Below are 26,451 nucleotides of genomic sequence, written 5' to 3' on the forward strand. Positions count from 1 at the left end.
TGCACGCTATACAAGATTGGGATAATAGAGAATTGTGAAGATGGTTCAATGAACCCTCTGCCAGGCACATAAATATGATTTGCAGAGTATCCATGTAGATGTAGATGTAGATGTAGATGTGTACCATATTTACTAAACTGTATGTGAAGCGACCTTTGATCACTTCATCTTTACTTTGTGCTCTTTTACTTTCTGATGAGGTAAGAACTATTATGCTCCACATATGTCTATACTAACTACCTATAAACATTAGAGGCTGTAAGAGACTTGGTCATCAATGGTAGAATATTAAAGACATGATTAAAAATTGGTAAACTTTCAACTGTGTACTTAAATATAAACTTATGGCTATCCATTTTAAGGACAGATCCTACATCAATGTTTTCTGGTGGTGATCTGGCAAAACTGTGCAGCTACTAGACTTGTTCCACAATGGGTAGGTTTAGTTATGTGACAGGGTCCATTCAGATCTGTGGCTGTAACAGAGACTACAACCCACACCTCTGCTTCTTAACACAAAACTATCAAAACCAGCCCCTAAATGTATCCAGAATATTTCTAGTTGATTTTTCAAACAGCTCACACTGACCAGGCAGGTACAAAATAGGGTGCCAGATTCCAGTTATTCAAACCATTTGTAGACCATGATAGAACTTTCAAAGGGCAAACTAGGGAACATTATCTTAAGAACTTGATATAATAATCAGAAGGATATGAGTTTCACATGCAAATTATGACAGATTTGATGGTGTTATATCTCGACTGCAAAAATAATGTGTACCAAGGGGTTACCATGAGGAGATGCAAAGACTGAATGAATCAAGAAGAGAGAAATGGATCAAGACAACAACTGAGTTGGATTTTAAAAAGTCAAGCCACCACTCTGAAACTTGTTGAAGAAGTTCAGTGGAAGGAGATCACCATCTCAAATACATTACTCAATCACACCATAACTACTTAAATCTCAAAACTCCCACGAAATAAAAAGTGTACTCAAAAAATAAAAAAAAGTAGCTTAGTAACATTTGGCAGAAACACTTGTCAAAACACAATTATCTCAGGACTTCACACTAGAAGAACTAAAAACAGCTCTCCAGGATGTAAGGATAGGACAGATTTTGCTGGGATACATTCTGAATTTCAAACTCTCTGTGGGAAGAAGAGGACTGAGGTATGGCTGATCAAATTTTTTACATCAATAATAAAATCAGGATGTATACCAAAAGCTTTCAAAACTGCTAAACTTATTATTGTACTCAATCCAAGAAAACCTTTAGATAAAGTAAAAAGGTGTCATCCAACAGCATTTCTCAGCTGTTGATACAAACTTTTATTGACTTCTATTAAACAGGATAAGCACAGGAATCCGGGAAAACACCCCTGTACAGCAAGCAGATTTCAGACCAAAAAACAGCTGCACGGACTAGGTTCTAAGCCTAACTAAATGCATACCCACATCAAAGATGGATTTCAGAAACAACTGAAGATATCTGTAGTCTTTGTCAACTTGACCTGGTGCTTATTATACATTGTGGAAGGAAGGGCTTGTTCGTAAGCCAATCAGAGTCACCCTCTGCCAAAACACATTGAGATTAATTAATAATGTGCTCTCAAACTGGCACTTGAGTGTAGTTCAGGGTAATATCACAATCAAAGAAAGGAAATTACATAGTGGACTACATCTTGGGGTCAGTATTATCCCTCCAACTTTTCAACCTTCTGACATACCTGAAACAAGTGGAAAGAAATTTTGGATATATGGTACTAAAATCTAACACTTGTGTTTCAGCAAAGGGAGTTAAAAAGTTTTTCAAACATTCCAACTTATGATTTCAACAAACCAGTTTCATCATGTGGAGACTCAGACACAGACTTTATAAAACTGAAGTCAGCAGTTTCTACTTAATAACAGAGCAGCAGACTACAAACTGGAGGTCCGTGAAAGACACAGTGCTTTCCAATCAGAATCACTCACATTATATAGGAATGACTCTTGATAGTACACTATTTTTCTAGAAGCATCCCAAAAAGGCTTCTCAGAAATTAAGTAGACCAAACAACCTTAAGCCGAAACTCTACATTACTAACTGGGGAGCATCAGCAGATACAATTCAAACCTCTGTGCACAGCTTAGTTTTTTATATGGCTGGATATTGGGCTCTGGTGTGGCTCAACAGACCTCACATACATAAGACAGACACTCGGCCCAATACAAACATTTCTGGACATGTAAAAACTACTCCACTACACTGGCTTCCAACACTCAGCCACTTAGTCCCTCCTGTCTTAAAGACAAGAAGTCCCGTTGGAAGAATATTTCATAATAATGAATAATATTCAAATTCCCATCCATGAAGATATTCCAGGGTTGACAACAAACTGACTTTATTCCAGAAATCCAACCCTGTGACTGGCCCAGCAGCTTACTGATAGCAGTTTCACTATTGACAGCAAATGGCATGAAATCTGGAATACAAATGCTCCACCTGAAGTGCAACATCTTACTGGAAGTCTACAGAGACCCAAGGGCTTTGAACACCCACAGCATGAGTGTAAGAATATAAATTACATACAAACAGGACACAGAGTTATAATACCAGAAAGTATTTATGTCAGGGAGGGGGAAGAAGAAGAATAAACTAATGGAATATTTGTGCTCAGCACATTGGCTTTATACAGTAAACACAGAGAAACAAACATAAACTATTTTTTGCTATGTAGGTTGGTTGGTAGGTTTTGGGAGGGGACCAAACAGCAAGGTCATCAGTCCTATCAAATTAGGGAAGGATGAGGAAGGAAATAGGCCATGCCCTCTCATAGGAACCAGCCTGGCATTTGCCTGAAGTGATTTGAAATCACGGAAAACCTAAATCAGGATGACTGGACACCGGTTTGAATCATCATCCTCCCAAATGCAAGTCCAGTGTGCTAAACACTGCGCTACCATGCTTGGTGTGTAATGTAGGGTAATTGTTATAACGTCAAGTTTAACAAATATATTTCAGAACGACACAACACATATAAGTCACAGAGTAAGTTGACAAGCAAGACATGTGTACACATTAGCATTCAAATGAGCACTGAGTCCCAGTCTAGTGGCCACTGCTCGGCTGGCCGCTTGTGGCGCAGCTGCTGCATGGCTAACAGACAGTGCCGCACATAGAGGACGTGCGTAATTGCGTGGCGGCACTTTGAATGATCAGCGAGTCACAATATTTTTCCCCCCTTTGAAATTGTTGCACTGGTCTTGATGGAGGTGTCCTGGAGATGGCTAACGTCCATAGGCATTGTTTGACTCGCCGTAAAGTCTCGAGGAGGAGGCTTTCCGTACAGACGGAAGTGTCCCCGATGATAACGGGTCGAGATGACAGGAGACGTAGGGGTCGAATCTGCTGGGGCCCCCTGCACCAATCTGCCCGTTGCGGCAAGTCCAGTTGATATGACAGGAGACATGGGAGATGTGTCGGTGTCCATTGGAGGAGGAGGCGAGTAGATTTGCTCTGACAGAGGATGGTCATCCGGTTCCTGCATGGGCACGTCTCCTGGTGGCGTCCGTTCTTGTGCTTGCATCGTGATGACGGTGAGAGGGCTGCGTTGTGAGTATTGAGAGATGCCAAGATCCTGAGCGTCAGATAGGGCCAAAAGTGGTGTAGCGGCATTCAGAACAGGCGTTGCTGGCACACGAGGCCGAAGCTGGTCCGAATGATGCACTGCAACACCCGTGTCCGTCTGGATTTCATACAGGCATCTGCCACGGTGTCTTAAGATGCAGCCCTGGCTCCATTTTGGCCGCCTGCCATATCCCCGTACCCAGATGAGGTCGTCGGCGGTGAACCGGCCAAGGGAAGGCACCCGCGGCCGTGAGGTGGGAGGCCGCAGAAGATGAAGTAGCATGCGGGGCTGTCGGCCATGTAAGAGCTCAGCCGGGCTGTGGTCGCCCATGGGGGTGAAACGTTAAGACGCCAGAAACTGGAGAAGTGCATCATCAGCAGCAGAAGAAGTCAGAAGTTTCCGCGTCTGATCCTTAAATGTGCGGACCAGTCATTCAGCCTCACCGTTGGATTGTGGATGGAACGGCAGGGCCGTGACATGCATAACACAGTGACGAGCACAAAAATCCGCAAATTCGGAAGAGGCAAATTGCGGACCATTATCAGTAACAAGAGTAGAGGGGAGGCCTTCCAAAGAAAAAATGCGGGCGAGAGCACTGGTGGTTGCCGCGGTGGTAGGCGACGTGCAATGGACAATGAAAGGAAAGTTAGAGTAGGCGTCAATTACAAGGAGCCAATAAGTACCTAAAAAGGGTACCACAAAGTCAGCACGAATGTGCTCCCAGGGCTTCTCAGGCGAAGGCCACAGTGACAAAGATGACTTCGGGGCAGCGGCCTGTGACGCACAAGGGCCGCAGGCAGCGACCATGTGTGCTATTTCAGAGTCGATGCCAGGCAAGTACACATGACGGCACGCCAGAGATTTTGTGCGAGACACACCCCAGTGCACTTGGTGAAGGAGGCGCAAGACTGAAGCACGCAAAGATGCAGGTACCACGACACGCGGCGAAGCATTGTCAGTGGAGAGGAGGATAACACCATCCCTAGCCGTGAGGCGGTAGCGCAAAGCGTAGTAGTTCCGCAATGGATCAGAAGTCTTAGCGGACGGGTGATCTGGCCAACCCTTCTGAATACAGCGTAAAACCTGGGAGAAGGTAGAGTCAGAACTCGTAGCAGCCGCCAGCCTGTCCCCAGTGATGGGGAATCCGTCCACAACCCGCTGCTCGGCAACATCCAGGTGGAAACACAAAAGTTCGTCCCTATCGAATGACTGATCAGGACCCATGGGAAGGCGAGACAGAGCATCAGCATTTGTATGTTGAGCCGTTGGCCAGAAATGATCTCATAATTGAAACGAGACAAGTAAAGAGCCCAACGCTGGAGGCGGTGTGCAGCCTTGTCGGCAAGTGACGTTGATGGATGAAACAAGGAAACAAGTGGTTTGTGATCCGTAACAAGATGAAATTTTGAGCCATAGAGAAAAACACAAAACTTATGAAGAGCATAAATAATGGCCAAAGCTTCTTTTTCAATTTGAGAATACTTTTGTTGGGCATCCGTGAGCGTTTTGGAGGCATAAGCAATGGGTTGTTCCGAACCGTCAGAAAAACGGTGCGCAAGGACTGCACCGACCCCATATTGAGAGGCATCTGTGGCAAGAACAAGATGTTGGCCAGGTCAATAAGTAGCCAGGCATGGGGCCTGTTTCAGCATAGTCTTCAATTTCTGGAAAGCCGCATCGCATGATGCAGACCAGTGAAAAGGCACGTTTTTATGCAACAGGCGATGCAACAGCTGAGCCACCGAAGCCGCAGACAGTAAAAACTTGTGATAGTATGCTATTTTCCCCAAGAAGGCCTGCAGTTCCTTAACAGATGTAGGGCGAGGAAGGGCATCGATCGCAGCGACAGTTTCCTGAAGCAGACGAATACCATCCCGAGAGAGTTGAAACCCCAAGTACGTGATAGATGCCTGAAAAAAATTGTGATTTCTGAAGATTACACTTAAGACCGGCAGTCTGTAAGACATGAAAAAGTGTGCGGAGATTTTGAAGATGTTCTTCAGTGGTGGAGCCAGTGACAACAATGTCATCCATGTAATTGATACACCCAGGGACAGGGTGCAATAATTGTTCCAAGAATCGCTGAAAGAGAGCAGAGGTGCTAGCAACCCCGAATGGCAAGTGTTGGTATTGATAGAGGCCGAAAGGTGTGTTAAGGACCAGAAACTGCCGGGAAGCAGCATCGAGAGGACGTTGATGATAAGCTTCTGACAGGTCAATTTTAGAAAAATACTGGCCTCCAGCAAGTTTAGTGAACAGTTCTTCAGGACGGGGCATTGGGTAAGTGTCGATGAGGCATTGAGCATTTACAGTGGCTTTGAAATCGCCACAGAGACGAATATCACCATTTGGCTTAGCAACGACAATGACAGGAGAGGACCACTCACTGGAAGTGACAGGAAGCAAGACCCCTGAAGTAGTGAGACGATCCAACTCCCATTTTACCCGATCACGAAGGGCCACAGGAATGCGCCGAGCCCGAAAAAACTTAGGCCGAGCAGTGGGTTTGAGCGTGATATGAGCTTCAGAGTCGTTTGCACGTCCTAACCCAGGAGAATAAAGGGACGAAAATGTCGTTGACAAGGAATCCAGTTGAGCATAAGGAATAGCATCAGAGACAATATTGACAGAGTCATCTATGGAGAATCCAAAAACGCGAAAGGCATTGAAACCAAAAAGATTTTCTGCGTTGCTCTGGTCAACCACAAATATGGGAACAGTGCGAATGACGGATTTGTAAGATACCTCAGCATTAAACTGTCCCAAGAGAGAAATCTTCTGTTTATTGTATGTCCGTAATTGCCGAGTGACAGGTGACAGAAGTGGAGAACCCAACTGAAGATACGTCTGAGAATTAATTATGGTGGCAGCAGAACCGGTATCCACTTGCATGCGAACATCTCGACCAAGGATTTGGACAGTGAGGAATAACTTCCCTGAAAGGGAAGAAGTGCAATTGACAGACAACACAGAATCAGAATCAGCGTGATGTTCATGAACATCATGTATGTGGTCAGATTTGGAAACGGAAGACACATGACCTTTCTTTTTGCAATTGTGACACACAGCCCAACGTTGGGGACAATCCTCGCGTGAATGTTTCGTAAAACACCGCGGACATGAAGGAAGTTGCCGGGGGTTTTGCTGCAGTTTCTTAGCGGGTTGTTTACGGCTAGGCCGAGGCTGTGCTTGGGAGCGCACTGTGGCCACGTCGGCTGGCAGGGACATGCCGCACGCGTCGTCAACAGCGCACAGAGGTTGTATTTCCCCGACATCACCCCACGCCTGTATTTGCGCCAGAGCGGCGCGAGAAATTTCAAAAGACTGCGCAATGGAGAGAACTTCATCTAGAGTCGGATTCGCCAACTGAAGGGCATGTTGCCAAACTTCTTTGTTGGGCGCTGACCGGATAATAGCATCCCATACCATGGAATCGGCATAGGATTCTTTGTGAACATCAGTAACAAATTGACACTTTCGACTGAGGCCGTGAAGTTCAGCAGCCCAAGCGTGATAGGATTGATGTGGCTGTTTTTGACAACGATAAAAGGCAACACGAGAGGCTACCACATGTGTTTGCTTTTGAAAATAGACAGACAGAAGTGAGCACATTTCAGCAAAGTACAAAGATGCAGGATCCTTCAAAGGAGCCAATTGCGACAACAACCGATACATTTGAGGTGAAATTCAGGAAAGGAACAGAGACTTACATGGTTGTTCGTCCATGACATGAAATGCCAAGAAGTGCTGTCGAAGATGTTTTTCATAATCAGACCAGTCTTCTGCCATCTCGTCGTAGGGAGGAAAAGAAGGTACAGCCAACGACGAGAAACGCCCCGCATTTGACGCCGCGACGATATCGCAAGACATGTGTACACGTTAGCATTCGAATGAACACTGAGTCCCAGTCTAGCGGCCGCTGCTCGGCTGGCCGCTTAGGTGGCGCAGCTGCTGCATGGCTGGCAGACAGTGCCGCACGTAGAGGACGCGTGTAACTGCACGGCGGCGCTTTGAATGATCGGCGAGTCACAACAGTAATCAATCTTAGTGAAGATTAAATGTGTGTGTCAGGGCAAACTAAATTAAGATGTCATGTACATATTTGAGCAAACATCATCCGACACTCATTTAGACTTTCAGCTTTGCAGTGCTTGAGATTGTTGCTACCAAGGCAAAACTATGCTATGGAGGAAAGATTATAAGAATTACATCAGTATAGCTACATATGGTGCTGTACCAGGTGAGGAACTGCCCCACCATGGTATAATTACAACTTGGATGTGTTGAGGCTTGTTCCGCCCTAAACAATTAAAAAGGACAGTGAAACAATGGAGAATCCAGGTTTATGTACAGTGGTAAAAAGCTATTGGACAGTGAACTATATTTTTGTGGGGTATAAACAAGCTAAGACTATGTTTAGACAGCAAATAGGCCAGTGCATGAAAAGTAGTTGGACACTGCAAATTATGTTATGTGAAACACAACATCAAGCATATCTACACCCACATCTACATAGACGCTCTGCAAGCCATCGTACGGTGCGTGGCGGAGCCTATCCTTTACCACTACTTCTCATTTCCTTTCCTGTCTCACTCACAAATTGAGCAAGGGGAAAACAACTGTCTGTATGCCTCCATGTGAGCCCCAATTTCTCATATCTTCATGGTTCTTACACGCAATGTATGTTGGTGGCAGTACAATCGCTCAGCAGTCAGCTTCAAATGCTGGTTCTCTAAATTTTCTCAATAGCATTTCTTGAAAAGACTGTTGCCTTCCCTTCAGGGATTCCCATTTGAGTTCCCAAAGCAACTCCATAACACTTACATGTTGTTTGATCCTACTGGTAACAAATCTAGTAGCCTGTCTCTGAATTGCTTCGACGTCTTTCACCAATCTGACCTGGTATGGATCCCAAATACTCAAAAAGTACTCAAGAATAGGTTACACCAGCATCCTATATGCAGTCTCCTTTACAGATGAACGACTCTTTCCTTAAATTCTCCCAATTAACCAAAGCCAACTGTTTGTCTTCCCTACCACAGTTCTCACATGCTTGTTCCATCTCATATCACTTTGCAACGTTATGCCCAAATATTGATACAACTTGACTGTGTCAAGCAGGACACTAGTAATACTGTATCTAAATCTTACAGGTTTCATCTTCCTACTCATCTCCATTAACTTACATTTTTCCACATTTAAGGCTAGCTGCTATTTATCAAACCAACTGGAAATTTTGTCTAAGTCGTCTTGTATCTTCGTACAGTCACTCAACTTCAACACCTTACTGTAAACCATAGCATCATCAGCAAACAACCATGGATTGCTGCCTGGCCTGTCAGCCAAATCATTTTTGTATATAGATAACAACAGTGGTCCTGTCACTCTTCCCTGGGGCACTCCTGATGGTACCCTTCTCTCTGATGAACACACTGCTGTCGAGGACAACATACTGGGGTCTATTATTCAAGAAGTCTTTGAGTCACTCACATATCTGTGAACTTATTCCATATGCTCCAACTTTGTAACTTTGCAGGTCTATCCTTTTACCTTTCTTTATACTGAAGTTACTTGCAATTTTTTCCATTTGCTTGGGACTTTGCACTGGTTGAGAGACCTGGTGATTTATTTGCTTTCAAATTCTTCAGTTGTTTCTCTATGCCAGGTATGTTTATTACTATGTCATTCATATGGGAGTGTGTCCAATGGTCAAATGATGGTATGTTTGTATGATTCTTTAGTGTAAACAATTTCTTGATGGTGAAATTTAAAACTTCAGCTTTCGTTTTCCTATTTTCAACTGACACACCAGCCAGGTCAACAACGGACTGAATGAAAACCTTAGACCCACTTAGTGGTTTAATGTATGACCAGAATTTTCTTTGGTTCTCTGTCAGATCTGTTGCTAAGGTGTGACAGTAGTAGTTGTTGTATGCTTCATGCATAGATCTTCTCACAGATGCACAAATCTCTACTAACCTTCACTTGTCATTATTTATGCATTCATTTTTGAACTGAGTGCAACAGTCTCTGCTTCCTCAGCATCCACTGAATTTCATTATTAAACCATGGTAGGTCTTTTCCATTCTTTATCCAGTTATTAGGCATGTAACTCTCCAGAGCATGAGTTACCATCTGCTTAAACTTTGCCCATAATCCGCTACATCCACCTTACTGAAACTAAGTGATGCCAATTCACTGTCTAAGTGAGATGTTAATAATTGCTTATCTGTCCTACCTATCAGAAACTGTCTCCTACCATTCTTGAGTGATTTATTAAGTTTCATAATCATATTTGCTATAATGACATTATGATCACTAATCCCTATTTCTATTTACTGACATTGTTGGTAAGGTCTGGCTTATTTGTAGCTATACGGTCCAAGATATGTCAATTGCATGTGATCTACCGAGTTAGCTGCTTGAATCCATAGATATCCCAGTCTATACTCAGCAGGTTAAAATTGCCTCCAACCAGTATTGCATGATCTGGGTATTGATGCACTATTGACTGTAGACTTTCTTCAAATGAATGTAGAACTGTCACATCAGAATCGCGTGGCTGGTAAAAAATCCACCTACACCTGTTATATGTGAACTGAAGACTTCATTGTCACATTTGATGCCATTATGGAGAAGACTTTGGTGACGTCAACATTGTCATCAACACCATTTTGAACAGCAGGCAATCTGTGCAGAACCCAATTATCAACAAATCAGTTTGGTGTGAAAGTAGATGTAACTGGCATGGAAGTTATGAGTGGAAGCAGTAAGCAGATGGCAGTTACGAACTGCAACAGCAAAAGATTTCAATAGCAGCAGCACCTGACATTGAAAAGTTTGGACTTAAAGTATTTTTGTCGTTTAAGTCTGAGTAACTGTTTGCCAAAATTAGTGACAAGGGGGGAGACAGGGTGTTTGACAGTGAGGGATAAGTAGTAAACAGTAAGAGTGAATAAGGGAGAAGGAGACAGTACATTTGACAGTGAGGGACAAGTAGTAAACAGTAAGAGTGGACCTGAAGATGACAGTGGGGTAAAATCAGAGGAATGTTATCATTATGATGAAAGCAATGAAATCAGATAATAAATGACACGTCAAGGGCTTGACCCACTGATTGCTGAAATGTGAAGGAGGAAGAGAGTGTAATTCAGAGTTGATGGGACAAGTTGTTGTTAAATACAAATTTTGTGAAGAAAAACAAAGTGAATAGGAAAAGTACGGAGGTGATGGTATTAGGTCAATACTGCGGCAGTTTGCAGACAAGATAATGATAAAAATGAACAACAATACTAGCGACTTCTAAAAGAAATTTAAAAAAGACATTGGTATTTTAGATTCAAAAATGATAAAATAGTAGTGACATTAAAGAAGACTTTGATAGCTTCAAATTGAAACTACAAAATGATACTGACAATTTGATTTCAAATTATAATCTATAAAAGTTTGTTCTGAAAATAAATAAGATACCTGAATTCAGAAAATGTGACCCAGTGAAAATGTAATTGAAAACAGGTGCAATGAGGGTATGGAAGTTGCTGTTGTCAATCCTTGTCAGGATGAATGAACAAAACCAGAGAAGAAATGGGTTGATAGGGAAGATGATGGAATTTTTCTTGGTAAAAAATAAGTACATACATCAAAAAAAGTTTTGCACCACCCCAGTTCCCAGAACTCCTGAAGTTAGACATTGACTATGGATATTGTATCACAGACACAGTCCATTTGACAGTTCAGAGATGTCATTAAACCCACGCAAAGATGTAAACAACCATGCATGAGCAGCGCGTATTAGACGGAGAGGGTCCATCAGCCAATCAGTTCCAGTCATTCCACCAGGAAGGAGGTACACGGCTTGTGCTGTCTGCAGTTCAACCATGTCTAGACAGTCAATACTGCAGTTCATTCATGTCTGCATTGTTACTTTGTGCCAGGAAGGGCTCTCAACAAGGGAAGTGTCCAGGCATCTCGGAGTGACCCAAAGCAATGTTGTTCAGACATGGAGGAGGTAGAGAGAGATGGGAACTGTTGACAACATGCCTCGCTCAGGCCGCCCAAGGGCTACTGTGGCTATGGAAGACTGCTACCTACAGATTATGGCTTGGAGAAACCCTGATAGCAATGCCACCATGTTCAGTAATGCTTTTTGTGGAGACACAGGACGTCATGTTATGACTCAGACTGTGCGCACTCGGCTGCATGATGTGAAACTTCACTCTCAAAACATGCAGCACAGTACACATGAGGCCAACAAGATGCCGAATGGACTGCTCAGGGTTGGCATCACGTTCTCTTCACCGATGTGTGTCGCATATGCCTTCAACCAGACAATCATTGGAGACGTATTTGGAGGCAACCCCATCAGGCCGAAAACCTTAGACACACTGTCCAGTGAGTGCAGCAAGCTGGAGGTTCCCTGCTGTTTTGGGGTAGAATTATGTGGGGCCACCAACATACACTGCTGGTGGTCATGGAAGGTGCCATAACAGCTGTATGATATGTGAATGCCATCCTCTGAGCAATAGTACAACCATGTTTTTGTTGCTGTGGTCTTCAGTCCAGAGACTGGTTTGATGCAGGTCTCACGCTACTCTATCCTGTGCAAACTTCTTCATCTCCCAGTACCTACTGCAACCTACATCCTTCTGTATCTGCTTAGTATATTCATCTCTTGGTCTCCCTCTACAATTTTTACCCTCCACACTGCCCTCCAATACTAAACTTGTGTTCCCTTGATGCCTCAGAATATGTCCTACCAACCGATCCCTCCTTCTAGTCAAGTTGTGCCACAAACTCCTTTTCTCACTAATTCTATTTAGTACCTCTTCATTAGTTAGATGATATACCCATCTAATCTTCAGCATTCTTCTGTAGCACCACATTTCAAAAGCTTCTATTCTCTTCTTGTCCAAGCTGATTATCGCCCGTGTTTCACTTCCATACATGGCTACACTCCATAAAAATACTTTCAGAAACGACTTCCTGACACTTAAATCTATATTTGATGTTAACAAATTTCTTTTCTTCAGAAACACTTTCCTTGCCATCACCAGTCTACATTTTGTATCCTCTCTACTTTCACCATCAGCAGTTATTTTGCTCCACAAATAGCAAAACTCCTTTACTACTTTAAGTGTTTCCTTTCCTAATCTAGTTCCCTCAGCATCACCCAGCTTAATTCAACTACATTCCATTATCCTTGTTTTACTTTTGTTGATGTTCATCTTACATCCTCCTTTCAAGACACTGTCCATTCTGTTCAACTGCCATTCCAGGTCCTTTGCTGTCTCTGACAGAATTACAATGTCATCGGTGAACCTCAAAGTTTTTATTTCTTATCCATGGATTTTAATACCTACTCCAAATTTTTATTTTGTTTCCTTTACTGCTTGCTCACTATATGGATTAAACAACATTGGGGATAGGCTACAACCCTGTCTCACTCCCTTCCAAACTACTGCTTCCCTTTCATGCCCCTCAACTCTTATAACTGCCATCTGGTTTCTGTACAAATTGTAAATAGCCTTTTTGTCCCTGTGTTGTACCCCTGCCACCTTCAGAATTTGAAAGAGTATTCCAGTCAAAATTGTCAAAAGCTTTCTCTAAGTCTACAAATGCTACAAATGCAGGTTTGCCTTTCCATAATCTATCTTCTAAGATAAGTTGTAGGGTCAGTATTGCCTCACATGTTCCAACATTTCTATGGAATCCAAACCGATCTTTTCCAAGGTCAGTTTCTACCAGTATTTCCATTTGTCTATAAAGAATTTGCGTTAGTGTTTTGCAGCCATGACTTATTAAACTAATAGTTCAGTAATTTTCACATGTGTCATCACCTGCTTTCTTTGAGATTGGAATTATTATATTCTTCTTGAAGTCTGAGGGTATTTCGTCTGTCTCATATGTCTTGCTCACCAAATAGAAGACTATTGTCAGGGCTGGCTCTACCAAGGCTGTCAGTAATTCTAATGGAACATTGTCTACTCCCGAGGCCTTGTTTCGGCTTAAGTCTTTCAGTGCTCTGTCAAACTCTTCACGCAGTATCATATCTCCCATTTCATTTTCATCTACATCCTCTTCCATTTCCATAATATTGTCCTTAAGTACATCGCCCTTGTATAGTCCCTCCATATACTCCTTCAACCTTTCTGCTTTTCCTTCTTTGCTTAGAACTGGGTTTCCATCTGAGCTCTTGATATTCATACAAGTGGTTCTCTTTTCTCCAAAGGCCTCATTAATTTTCCTGTAGGCAGTATCTATCTTACCCCTAGTGATATATGCCCCTACATCCTTACATTTGTCCTCTAGCCATCCCTGCTTAGCCATTTTGAACTTCCTGTCGATCTCATTCTGAGACATTTGTATTCCTTTTTGCCTGCTTCATTTACTGCACTTTTATATTTTCTCGTTTCATCAATTAAATTCAATATATCTTCTTTTCCCCAAGGATTTCTTTTAGCCCTTCTCTTTTTACCTACTTGATCCTCTGCTGCCTTCACTATTCATCCCTCAAAGCTGCCCATATTGTCAGCATATTGGCAAGGCATTTGTCTTCATGGATGACAATTTGCGCTCCCATCATGCATATCTTGTGAATGACTTCCTTCAGAATAATAACATTGCTCGACTAGAGTCGCCAGCATGTTCTCCAAACATGAACCCTATTGAACATGCCTCAGATAGATTTAAGGGCTGTTTATGGACGACGTGACCCACCAACACTCTGAGGGATCTACGCCGAATCGCCATTGAGCAGTGGGACAATCTGGAACAACAGTGCCTTGATGAACTCATGGATAGTATGCCATGATGAATACAGGCATGCATCAAGGCAAGAGGATGTGCTACTGGATATTAAATGTACCAGTGTGTACAGCAATTTGGACCACCACCTCTGAAGGTCTCACTGTATGGTGGTAAAACATGCAATGTGTGACTTTCATGAGCAATAAATGGGCAGAAATGATGTTTATGTTGATCTCTATTCCAATTTTCTGTACAGGTTCCAGAACTCTCGGAACCGAGGTGATGCAAAACTTTTTTTGATGTGTCTAAATATTGTTCATAATTGGGGTCTGGAATTTGTACAAAAGGTTGTATCTTTAAATGTAAGTGATATTGAAAAAAAAGACTGTGTACAAGCAGTGACAGAAATTATTGTCAAAGTTAATGAATTTTTTAGTGAGATGTTAAGCAATGTGATGATGACAGTGTTGGTCTTGTTGGAAGAATGTATGAAGATACTGATAGATAATGAAGTAAATGAAGGACAATTAGTAAGCATTAATGTAAATGTTATTGTGATGCAGTGTAGTCCTGCTGCAAAGAGAAATATTGCCAAAAGGAAGAAATATGTTAAATTGCCAATGGTAGCCACCCTTAAGTTATTAGAAGCTAATGATAAAGTAAAAATTTTACTGGTGGAAGAAATAATTTTTTGGAACTGACAGTAAAGTCAGCAGTTGCCAAAAAGTAATGTGCAGTGTTACTGTATCAAATGTTCTGAAAGATAGAAGTTGTTCTGCAATCAGTAATGTAAAACTAGATGGAAGGTCATGGGGTAAGTTTAAATGTGAATCCACCTGTGGGATGCGGTTCACTGCCCTTTAGTAAATACTAGTGGCTGTGCCCTTTCTCAGAGCTAGATGATTTCATTGTTCCTCTTTCCTGTATCCCTGAAACTCTTTTACTATCCCGTCAGTAGCTTGTAAGTGGATAGTAATCACCATGTACTTTGCACAGTTTTAGGTATAAGGGGATATAATGTGTTGAATGATTAAAATCTGCAGGGTGTTGGGCATAAAATTTGTGTAGTGATGAACTGCAGCAACACAACAGGATGGAAGCCTGTACAATATATAAAACTGTGATACACTTTATGATGTATTGTTTTGATTTTTAAAAATATAATAATGATGAGTTTATTGTTTTTGTAATAATCACTTTCTTTTAGCCAAAAGGTAACTTACAAATGTAAAATATAAAATGTGTAAGAATGTAAGAGAATGTTTAAGCATTGGGTGAGGATGAGGAGGAGATTTTAACACCCCATCAACAATTAGGTCATTATAGATGGAGTACAGGCTCGGATCGGAGAAAGATAGAGAAGGAAAGTGACTGTGCCCTTTCGAAGGAACCATCCCAGCATTTGCCTTAAGTGATCTAGGAAAATCATGGAAAACCTAAATCAGGATGGCCACGCATTGGATTGAACCGTCATACTCCCGAACATGAGTCCCATGCGCTAACCACTGCATTACCTTGCTCAGTTTAACATCTGGAGATAATACTGAAAATCCAATGTAACCAGCAAATATGTGAGTCAATAAATGTTTATATAGCAGCTGAAAGACAGAACATTTTATATACATGTGCCAGTACTGTTTCTGTAAACATATTAAAGTCTTTCGTTTAGTCTAAAGTGAAACTGAATGCGACTGCTTATGGAAAAAGTTCATCTTTAGTTGAAATGTGGCATATTTGAGTCCTTCAGGCATTAGTAAGGAAAAAGTGAATATTGTTGCATATAGTAAAGTCTGTAGAATAAAGAAAACATTTGTGTCTGTGTTGCCTAAATGCAGAATATTGCTTTGACATAAAGCGAAGTATTCATTTCACTAATTGATGTTTTTTGTGTTTTGAAAAGTGGAATTTTATCTATAAATGGAAATGCCGTATGGCTAGGGCCTCCCGTCGGGTAGACCATTCACCTGGTACAAGTCTTTCGAGTTGACGCCACTTCGGCAACTTACGTGTCAATGGGGATGAAATGATGATGATAAGGACAACACAACACTCAGTCCCTGAGCGGAGAAAACCTCCAACCCAGCTGGGAATTGAACCTGGGCCATTAGGTATGACATTCCGTCGCACTGACCACTCAGCTACCAGGGGCAGACATTTTATCTATAATATTATGTTTGGTTACTGTGGGGTGTAGTGCTCTAGAATCATTTTTAGTACATTAAGCAGTGCAAGTGTTCATTTGTTGTTTAATGAAGTAATGACGTAAAAGTGAGGTGATGATATAATGAAGTATAATGGACTATGTGAAGTACAGATAATGAGGAAGTATTAATGAAAATTATTATATGTAGTAGTCACCTGACTTTGCTGTAGCTTAATTTTTTCCAAATGCACTCCTCTAGTTAAAAAGTTTGGTAAAGAAAGAATTTCATGGGAGTAACAGGCTTGAGTAAATTATATAAAATTAACTGTGTACAGACAAATACAGACTGAGTGAGGTGGCACAGTGGTTAGCACATTGGACTCACATTCAGGAGGATGACGGTTCAAACCCATGTCCGGCCATCCTGATTTAGGTTTTCTGTGATTTTCCTAAATCACTTCAGGCAAATGCTGAGATGGTTCCTTTGAAAGGGCATGGCTGACTTCATTCTCATCCCTTCCTTATCCGTTGGGACCAATAGCCTTGCCGTTTGGTCCCCTCCCCCAAATCAACCAATCGACCAACAAATACAGTTTTTGTTCTGTTGAAACATCTACACTCCTGGAAATGGAAAAAAGAACACATTGACACCGGTGTGTCAGACCCACCATACTTGCTCCGGACACTGCGAGAGGGCTGTACAAGCAATGATCACACGCATGGCACAGCGGACACACCAGGAACCGCGGTGTTGGCCGTCGAATGGCGCTAGCTGCGCAGCATTTGTGCACTGCCGCCGTCAGTGTCAGCCAGTTTGCCATGGCATACGGAGCTCCATCGCAGTCTTTAACACTGGTAGCATGCCGCGACAGCGTGGAAGTGAACCGTATGTGCAGTTGACGGACTTTGAGCGAGGGCGTATAGTGGGCATGCGGGAGGCCGGGTGGACGTACTGCCGAATTGCTCAACACGTGGGGCGTGAGGTCTCCACAGTACATCGATGTTGTCGCCAGTGGTCGGCGGAAGGTGCACGTGCCCGTCGACCTGGGACCGGACCGCAGCGACGCACGGATGCACGCCAAGACCGTAGGATCCTACGCAGTGCCGTAGGGGGCCGCACCGCTACTTCCCAGCAAATTAGGGACACTGTTGCTCCTGGGGTATCGGCGAGGACCATTCGCAACCATCTCCATGAAGCTGGGCTACGGTCCCGCGCACCGTTAGGCCGTCTTCCGCTCACGCCCCAACATCGTGCAGCCCGCCTCCAGTGGAGTGGTGTCGCGACAGGCGTGAATGGAGGGACGAATGGAGACGTGTCGTCTTCAGCGATGAGAGTCGCTTCTGCCTTGGTGCCAATGATGGTCGTATGCGTGTTTGGCGCCGTGCAGGTGAGCGCCACAATCAGGACTGCATACGACCGAGGCACACAGGGCCAACACCCGGCATCATGGTGTGGGGAGTGATCTCCTACACTGGCCGTACACCACTGGTGATCATCGAGGGGACACTGAATAGTGCACGGTACATCCAAACCGTCATCGAACCCATCGTTCTACCATTCCTAGACCGGCAAGGGAACTTGCTGTTCCAACAGGACAATGCACGTCCGCATGTATCCCGTGCCACCCAACGTGCTCTAGAAGGTGTAAGTCAACTACCCTGGCCAGCAAGATCTCCGGATCTGTCCCCCATTGAGCATGTTTGGGACTGGATGAAGCGTCGTCTCACGCGGTCTGCACGTCCAGCACGAACGCTGGTCCAACTGAGGCGCCAGGTGGAAATGGCATGGCAAGCCGTTCCACAGGACTACATCCAGCATCTTTACGATCGTCTCCATGGGAGAATAGCAGCCTGCATTGCTGCGAAAGGTGGATATACACTGTACTAGTGCCGACATTGTGCATGCTCTGTTGCCTGTGTCTATGTGCCTGTGGTTCTGTCAGTGTGATCATGTGATGTATCTGTCCCCAGGAATGTGTCAATAAAGTTTCCCCTTCCTGGGACAATGAATTCATGGTGTTCTTATTTCAATTTCCAGGAGTGTATATTGACTGAAGTAACATCTAGTTTTGTGTATGACACTTCCAAGAAAGCATGAACTGAAATATTAATACATCAATAAATTATTGAATATACATAGTAGCATACCTAGTTTTTCATGCAGTGCAAATTTGATATTTATAGTTTTGATGCTGATGATCTTGCAATAAGTGAATAGTGTCATGAATATTCTGACAGAATTTAACATTAGTAAGATAGTAATTTTGGGAAATACTACATCATACTTTGAACATTTTACTGACATTTGACTTTGATTCATAAAGTTAATATGTGCTTTGAGCAAATGTACAAGCTAGTATGAAACAATTTCTATCCCCTTCACTGGAGTGGACATTTAGTGTATTGTAATGTACAAAGTGGATGGGAAGATTCTCCATTTCTTATGAAGAGATGCTCTGTGGATACAGTACCACTTTACACCAACAGATGGTGCTGGCTGTATGAACTTCATGTTAGTCTAAATTACTTAATGAATCATAGTGAACATATCACTACAGCCATTTGTCAGCTGGTGGTAACTTTTGTTGTGGTGGTGCACTTCTAAGCAGATCATTCTCACAAATTTAACATTCCTGTAATATGTAAGTTGATGAAAATTTGTCATTAAATATTTTTTTATGTTTTCTTATGTTCTCACCTAATGAAAGAACAAAAAGAAAATAATGTAATCTCCAAATTTTAATCAGGGACATAAAAAAGACAGTGATGCAATGATTTTTTTTTTCAATTTAATGGATTCATACAGTATATTAATTTTTACCTTTGTTTATACATAGATCTGTGCTTATTTATCTTTTCATCTTTTTTAAGGCCATCTTTAAAAAACTGACATTAATCACATACAAGCTCATGCTGAGATACAAGGCTTCCATGCCAATGGGATGTCTAACACCAAAATTATTCAGACATTGGGTGTTGATTGAAAAATTGTTAGAGTTTGGGTTAATAGAGGTGACTGTAACGTTAGTGACAGCAACAGGGTTGGAAAACCAACAAAACAAGCGACTGAAGATAATGGTGACATTTGTAGTTGTGGAAAAACTGAACTGCACCACCAGTGGTGATTATTATTGGGAAAGTATTGTTCCTGTCAGTGGTCAAGCAGTCCAGAATGGTCTTTTCCCAAATCCACACAATACTGTTCTTATGCTAGAGGGAGTAACAGTTCACACAGCTAAATAAGCAGTAGTGTTTCTTAAGAGAATGTTTCCTATTGTGTGGGATGATTGGTCTGGAAACAGTCCAGACCTAAACTCTATATAGCACCTATGGGTCAGACTACAGGATGCAGCCTTCAAAGAACCTCATCCACATAGCAGGGGCCAAATTATTTCATGTGTTCTGGAGAAATGGAACTCAGTCACTCTTGAGGAGACAGCAGTGCTCGCATAGAGTTTTGGCAGATGAATTGAATATTGTCTTCATAATCAGGAATGCCATGAAAAATACTGAAAAAGTAACAAACTGTCCAAAATATTCATTCAAATGTAAAAATGTGTTTTTGCAAAAAAAGAAAAAGTAATAATAATACAATAAAATCTGCATGATCAAAATATTCTAAAAACACTTGAGATTTCATTGGGAAGTAAGGGCCAACATCTAAATTAAATTATGTTCCCAGTAAACAAATAATTCAAGTTTATATGTGAATGTAATGCACCACAGAGTCTTATGCACATTCCAGTTTTGGATACAGCATAAAGGCACTATGCATATTAGATTCATCTAAATAAAGCAATTTATTTCATTTATCATTAGGTTCTTATATGCTACTTAATCTTGTGGTTATGTGCACTTACATTTTAATTTATTCCTTAGTTGCATACGTTTTGGTTGTATTATTTTGTTATACTTTTACCCCATCCTGAGATCTAACTCAGGGTATGCATGTCCCTAGCTAACAAGCTCCAGTTCTGGCATGATGTCTGGACTTGCTGTTTAATTTCCTTATACTATATTTGTACAGGCACTATGAGCCACTTGCAAGCATTTATGAGCTCTTTTTGCATTAATGCCTTTTTTATTGTATTACGTACAGTTCTTGTATTTTTAGGACTACAGTAGCATGTTGCATACACCTGTCTACTTTTGATGCTTACTAATAATGCAATAATTGTATGTACCATATTTTTATCTTTAAATTTTAAACTTTTCTTTCTCGAATATTAATATTCTTCTCTAATTTGTATTTATTTGTGGTACATTTTTCTGTACAGTCTTCTGAAGAAGGGCACTAGATGCCTGAAACTAGTAAAGAAATAATTTTTCTTTTTTGCAACTGGTTGCTGATTCATGGAGCTGTGTTCTATCTTTGCAGTTAAATGAAAGGCATCTTTTTTTTCATACATATTTTGCTTCTTTTATTGATGAAACACCCTCCCTGGTGATTTCCAATGTCGTCAGTCCATGTGTGTTGTTCTGGAGATGTGTTTACTCGGTTCCCATACTCCAGATGGCTGATGTTGTGCTGTGTTGCATTATTTTTCTATATTTTTGTCCACCTCTACCTCCACCATTCCTTCTCATATATTTCCCATCGCCTAAAAAATGTGCATCATAGTGAGTCACTATTTCTTGTTCTTGTTTTTATGATGAGTAGAATGTGCTACTCCATGTCACTGATTGCAGGTATCTAAAGTTCTGCTAGGATTTTGGATGTCTGAATGATTTGAATCACCCAGTGATCTTCTTTCATAGTTCACTGCACATGCCAAGTCCAATTTCTTTTGCATGTCAAATACAATAAACTGCCTATCAATTAATGATACAAAAAGTCCGACATCTCTCTATTGATTGCTTCAACTTCTCCTTGTGATGAAACTAGAGTTGTTACACTTTTTGATTTTTCCATTCTGCATCTTTTCACCACTTTTTAGCATATTTTTCTTGATGAATAAAGACATCATCTTCTATTCTTTTGATTTCAAGTCCAAGACACGTTGTTGGTTCTTCATCAGCTGTAGTCTCAAATTGTTCTTCAGTTTGTGCAGAAGATTTTTCAATTGACAGATGCCTTCTCTAAACAGAATCCCATCATCAACTTGTACAGCAAGATAAATTTTTTTTCTCATGCATGATGTCTCCACACCATGCCTGAAGAGTTAACACTGGTATGTCACTCCAAAAATTTAGAAGACAGACCATGATCTATCACTGAAAATGATGCATTGCCATTTGTCAGCAGTCTGTGTTTCATGGGGTATGGCACCACTTAAAATGCAGCTGTCTGTGCTGTAAAGGAATAGCCCATGCATGGGATGGTGATCTGGTAACCTGGCTTTAGCTAGTGTCTGATCAAAGGTGTGGCACATCATGGAGTACTGCAGTGAGTGCATTACTTGGACTTAAATAATAGGCACAGAGGTTATGGCAGCATGAAGTACTTTGTGCACCATGCACTGATCCTCCATTAATGTGTTCAAATTTGATCAACCGAAACCTTGATGTCACATGTGGTTTCGTTCAAGTTTTCCCATTCAGCCCAACATCGTGCCACTGTCACATCCGGACACCACACATACACCAGCTGGCGATATGCAGAGCTACAATGATGCCCTTTCAAATGCTATCAAATGTGAGTAATGTTGTCACACAAGCACAGATTTCTCCATGGTCCCTCACAATGTTCACCAACTGTTTGCCATAGAGCACACCCATCACATACTTTGTAACGTCTGATAACATGTCCATGTTATGACAACAGTAATACCATCTGGTAAGCATTCTGAAGATCGCGAACTGTTGCAACTCTCATGATACACACATATTTGATGATATCTATGTGTATGAAATTAGGACTTTATTGGACCATTCCTTCCAGGTGCTAAACTTCTCTCTCTCTGTCTCCTGTCTCCCTCTCTCTCTCTCTCTCTCTCTCTCTCTCTCTCTCTCTCTCTCTCTGTCTCTCTCTCTCTTTGTATGTATGTGTGTGTGTGTGTGTGTGTGTGTGTGTGTGTGTGTGTTGTTTCTGTTAGGTTCTATACACCTACGGCAGGTAACCATTATTTGAAATTAGTAATTATTAGTAGTATTTAATATACACTGCAGATGAATCCACATGAACTTACCCATTTTTAACAAAATTTGCCCACATTTTTGTCAATTTTTTGACTGTTTGATATTCAGGATCAGTCTTTAAAAAATTTGGAAACATTGCTGAGATGAAGAATAAATAAATCAGGTCATCCTGGTGCAAAACACCTGTGAAAATGAATAAAAATTAATATAACCAGCTATAAATAACACATGAATATTATGTAAGCTGAGAATATAATTAAACAATTAAGATGTCAAGATATTACACAGAAATTTATGCAAATAATAACTATATCTTGAAAATGGTTGTCTCCATTGACATGGAAATTTAGTAACATTCCCTTGTAGACCATGCCTCTGCTCACCAAAACCATATCTGACACAGACATCAGACCATTGCACTTCTCAACTGTAGGTTCAATTTTCCTCATAGTAGCTATTTCTTACTATTAAATTTCTGCTTGGTCATTGCAGACATCTGTCATCATGCGTCTATCCTTGCAACTTCTTTCTTTTAATTTTAACATCCTTTTTAAAACTGCTCTTTATATGAATTGCCATGTACTGAAAGAAAGTAAAGTTAGAAACAATGAGTGTGGACTTACCAAGAGGTGTCAAGGTTCCTGGTTTGTATGCCCAGCTGTACCTGCCTTGGTAAGTGAACTGGTAATAATAAACAGGCTCAGTGTTCTGCTGAGATACTAGCTTGGCTACACGCTCCACTGGGAATATTACAGCAATGTCGGAATAGACCTATAAAGAGAAGCTGAAAGTACATGAAATTCAAAGAACACACTAATTTTAATACAATCAAATAAAGATTAATCTTTTGTAATTGCAGCTCCTGTAGCACAAAGACTGGAAAAAGATAAATTAGTAGTATTGTTACCAATCATAAGACTTGTTTATAGTAATTTAAAATATTCATAGAAACATGCACCTGATTTTATGTGTTAATAGACTACAGACGGTTCAAGAACCATCTTCTCACACAAGTGAAATAGCAAATAGCAGCTTGCTTATGTTGCTTGGACTGTAAACTGGCCCTGAATATAGCATTTTTGTTGCAATAATTAAATTCTGTTAATATGAGAAGAAACTGAGAATAATGTCTGTGATAAGGGTCAAATTGATTCAATATCAGGCCTCTTCTTTTCATTGATTCTTTAATCATGTTCTGTACATCTCAACACAAAAGTGAAATCATGAGAAAAGGGAGTGAATGAGGAAATGTTTCAAGAAAATGAAGCCACTGTTAGAAACTGTTGAAACACTATTTGTTACTAGTTAAGTTAAATTAAATATTGCAAATTTTAAAAATACTGCTTTCCCTTAGTTGTGACACTGCTGCCATTTTTCTCCAGTGGAACCTTAATGTATACATACCCACAATGTGGCATTCATAGAGTACAATTATTATAATGTAATGAAACCATTCACTAGGCAGAAATGAGCAAAAAGAATACTTCACAAAGTAGACAACTGCACATCAATGAAAAATATTCAGCTAAATAATAGTGTAACAACTACAATGCAAGAAGGATGTATAAGTTTCATGCAGACTTAGCTTGAAACTTCCTGCAGATTAGAAGTGTGCACCAGTCCAGGACTCGAATTTGGGACCTTTGCATTTTGCGGACAAGTGCTTTACCATACCCAAACATGACTCCTGATCTGCCCTCTCAGCTTTACTTCACAGACGTTCTTCTATATAAGTTGTAGGACTAGCATTACTGGAAGAAAGGATATTTCAGAGATATGACATAGCCAGCACCTGGGGAATTGTGCCCAGACTGAATTTTCATTATGCTGCTGTGTGTGCACTGACATGAAACTCCCTGGCAGATTAAAACTGTATGCCAGACCAGGACTCGAATCTTGGACCTAAGCCTTTTGTGGGAAAGTGCTTTACCAACTTATCCACAAAAGGGAAATGTCCAAGTTTCAAGTCATGGTCTGCCAGGAGATTTCATTTCAGTGCACACTTTGCTGCTGGGTGAAAGTTCATTCTGGTAGACTTAACTTCCTCTCCTAGGGTTCAGAGTAAGGATCTGCATTTTGAAGCAAAATTCTGCAATAAGTTCCCATTAGTCATAAACCAAGAAATGGGAATCCCTAAAAATGAATAAGTTTACATAATATTTCATAATATCTATTCCTCCTGCAAATTATCTGCTAAATTTAAGGACTGAAGTCTCTTTTTACTCATATGGCACGTATGAGGGAGTGTCTGTTGTTGTAAATTTAGGTAATTGTCACTGTTAAGCAAATTTCAACATGGTCTTGTTGCAGCAATAGATAAGCAGCAGCTATTTAATGACAGGAATATCTTGTTCAAATCTGCATCATTCCTCTTGAATCCACTATGATACATTTACCTTTGTAAGTACAAACAGAGGACAACCATATTGTGAGAATTTACATCTACATCTATACTCTGCAAGCCACTTGATGGTGCTTGGTGGAGCATCTTTGTGTATCACTGCTGTTTCTCCCCTTTTCCTGTTTCCATCATGAATAGTTCATGGGGTTACAGTTGTTGATAAGCCTCTGTAATCTCAAATCTTTCTGATTTTAGTTCCGCAGTCTTGTTGCAAGAAACATGTAGAAAGAAGCAATACATAATTTGACTCTTCCAGGAACACATGCTCTCAGGATTTTACACCATGATGCAGACTGGCTCTCTTATGCATCTGCCACTGGAGTTGACTGAGCACATTTCCATGATGCTTTCAGGGCTACTATATGGATGTGGCTGCTTCCAGTGGTTATTCTGCAGTTGTATATTCATGCAATAATGGGTATTTCTGTCTATTTATACAGAATACATTACATTTCTGTATGTTAAGGGTTAATGCCGGTCCCCAGATCAACTGTCAGTCGTCTGCAGGTCTTCTTGCATTTTGCTACAATAAAGCGTTGTGACTTTGTATGCAACAGCATCATCCTTGAAAAGCCTCATGGGACTTCCAACATTATCCACTAGGTCATTTACATATGTATGTTGCTATAACACTCGCTTGGGGATACACCCAACATTACTTTTATGTAGAGGATTTTTCTCCATGCAAATGACATGCTATGTTTTGTTTGCTACAAACTCTTCACTCCAGTCACACAGATGGTCCAATATTCTGTACATTCATATTCACCATATAGGGGAGATGCTGACTCACAGATAGGCACAACAAAAAGACTGTCACAGAACATGCTTCTGGCCAACAAGGCATTTGTCATATGTGTGTGTGTGTGTGTGTGTGTGTGTGATCTGTTTTTGACAAAGGCCTTGTTGGCCGAAAGCTTATTCTGTGACAGTCTTTTGGTTGTGCCTATTTGTGATCAGCATCTCTGCTATATGGTGAGTAGCAACTTTCCTTTCATAATATTGTTACATTCCATCTCGGATTTTCCATTGTATGATACATCCATATTCTGTTCATTAGGTAGCAATGTAGAACCATATTGAATGCCTTAAAGAAGTCAAGGAACACGGCATCAATCTGGGAGCCAGTATCTACTACTTTCCGGGTCTCAAAGATGAAAAGAGAGCAAGTTAGGTTTCACATGATTTTGCTTTTGGAACCCATGATCCCCATAGAGCAGATTATCAGTCTCCAGATATTTCATAATATGAAAGCACAAATTATGTTCCAAAATAGTTCACAGATCGACATCAGAGGTATAGGCCTATAGTTATGTGCATCTGTTCTATGACCCTTGCTGAAAACTGATATGACTTAGTATTTCTCCAGTCATTAGGAATGCTTCCCTCCTGCAGAGACCTATGGTACACTGTTGCTAGAAGAGGAGCTATTTCTTTCGCACACTCTACATACAGTTGCAGTGGTATCCCA

At 41.2% G+C, this 26,451-nt stretch overlaps 1 protein-coding gene across 1 annotated transcript in view; it reads right to left on the reverse strand.

The window, feature by feature from the left end:
• Positions 1-26,451, reverse strand: part of LOC126235996 (esterase E4-like) — a 150,415-nt gene that overhangs the window by 16,333 nt on the left and 107,631 nt on the right. Inside the window, exons 8-9 of the mRNA XM_049944993.1 lie at positions 23,203-23,350; positions 22,630-22,762 (exon numbers count right to left, since the gene is read on the reverse strand). Of these exons, the coding sequence (XP_049800950.1) occupies positions 22,630-22,762; positions 23,203-23,350 (281 nt within the window). The remainder of the gene's footprint in view (positions 1-22,629; positions 22,763-23,202; positions 23,351-26,451) is intronic.

Source organism: Schistocerca nitens, chromosome 2 (genome assembly GCF_023898315.1).
Source record: "Schistocerca nitens isolate TAMUIC-IGC-003100 chromosome 2, iqSchNite1.1, whole genome shotgun sequence".
Classification (NCBI taxonomy): domain Eukaryota; kingdom Metazoa; phylum Arthropoda; class Insecta; order Orthoptera; family Acrididae; genus Schistocerca; species Schistocerca nitens.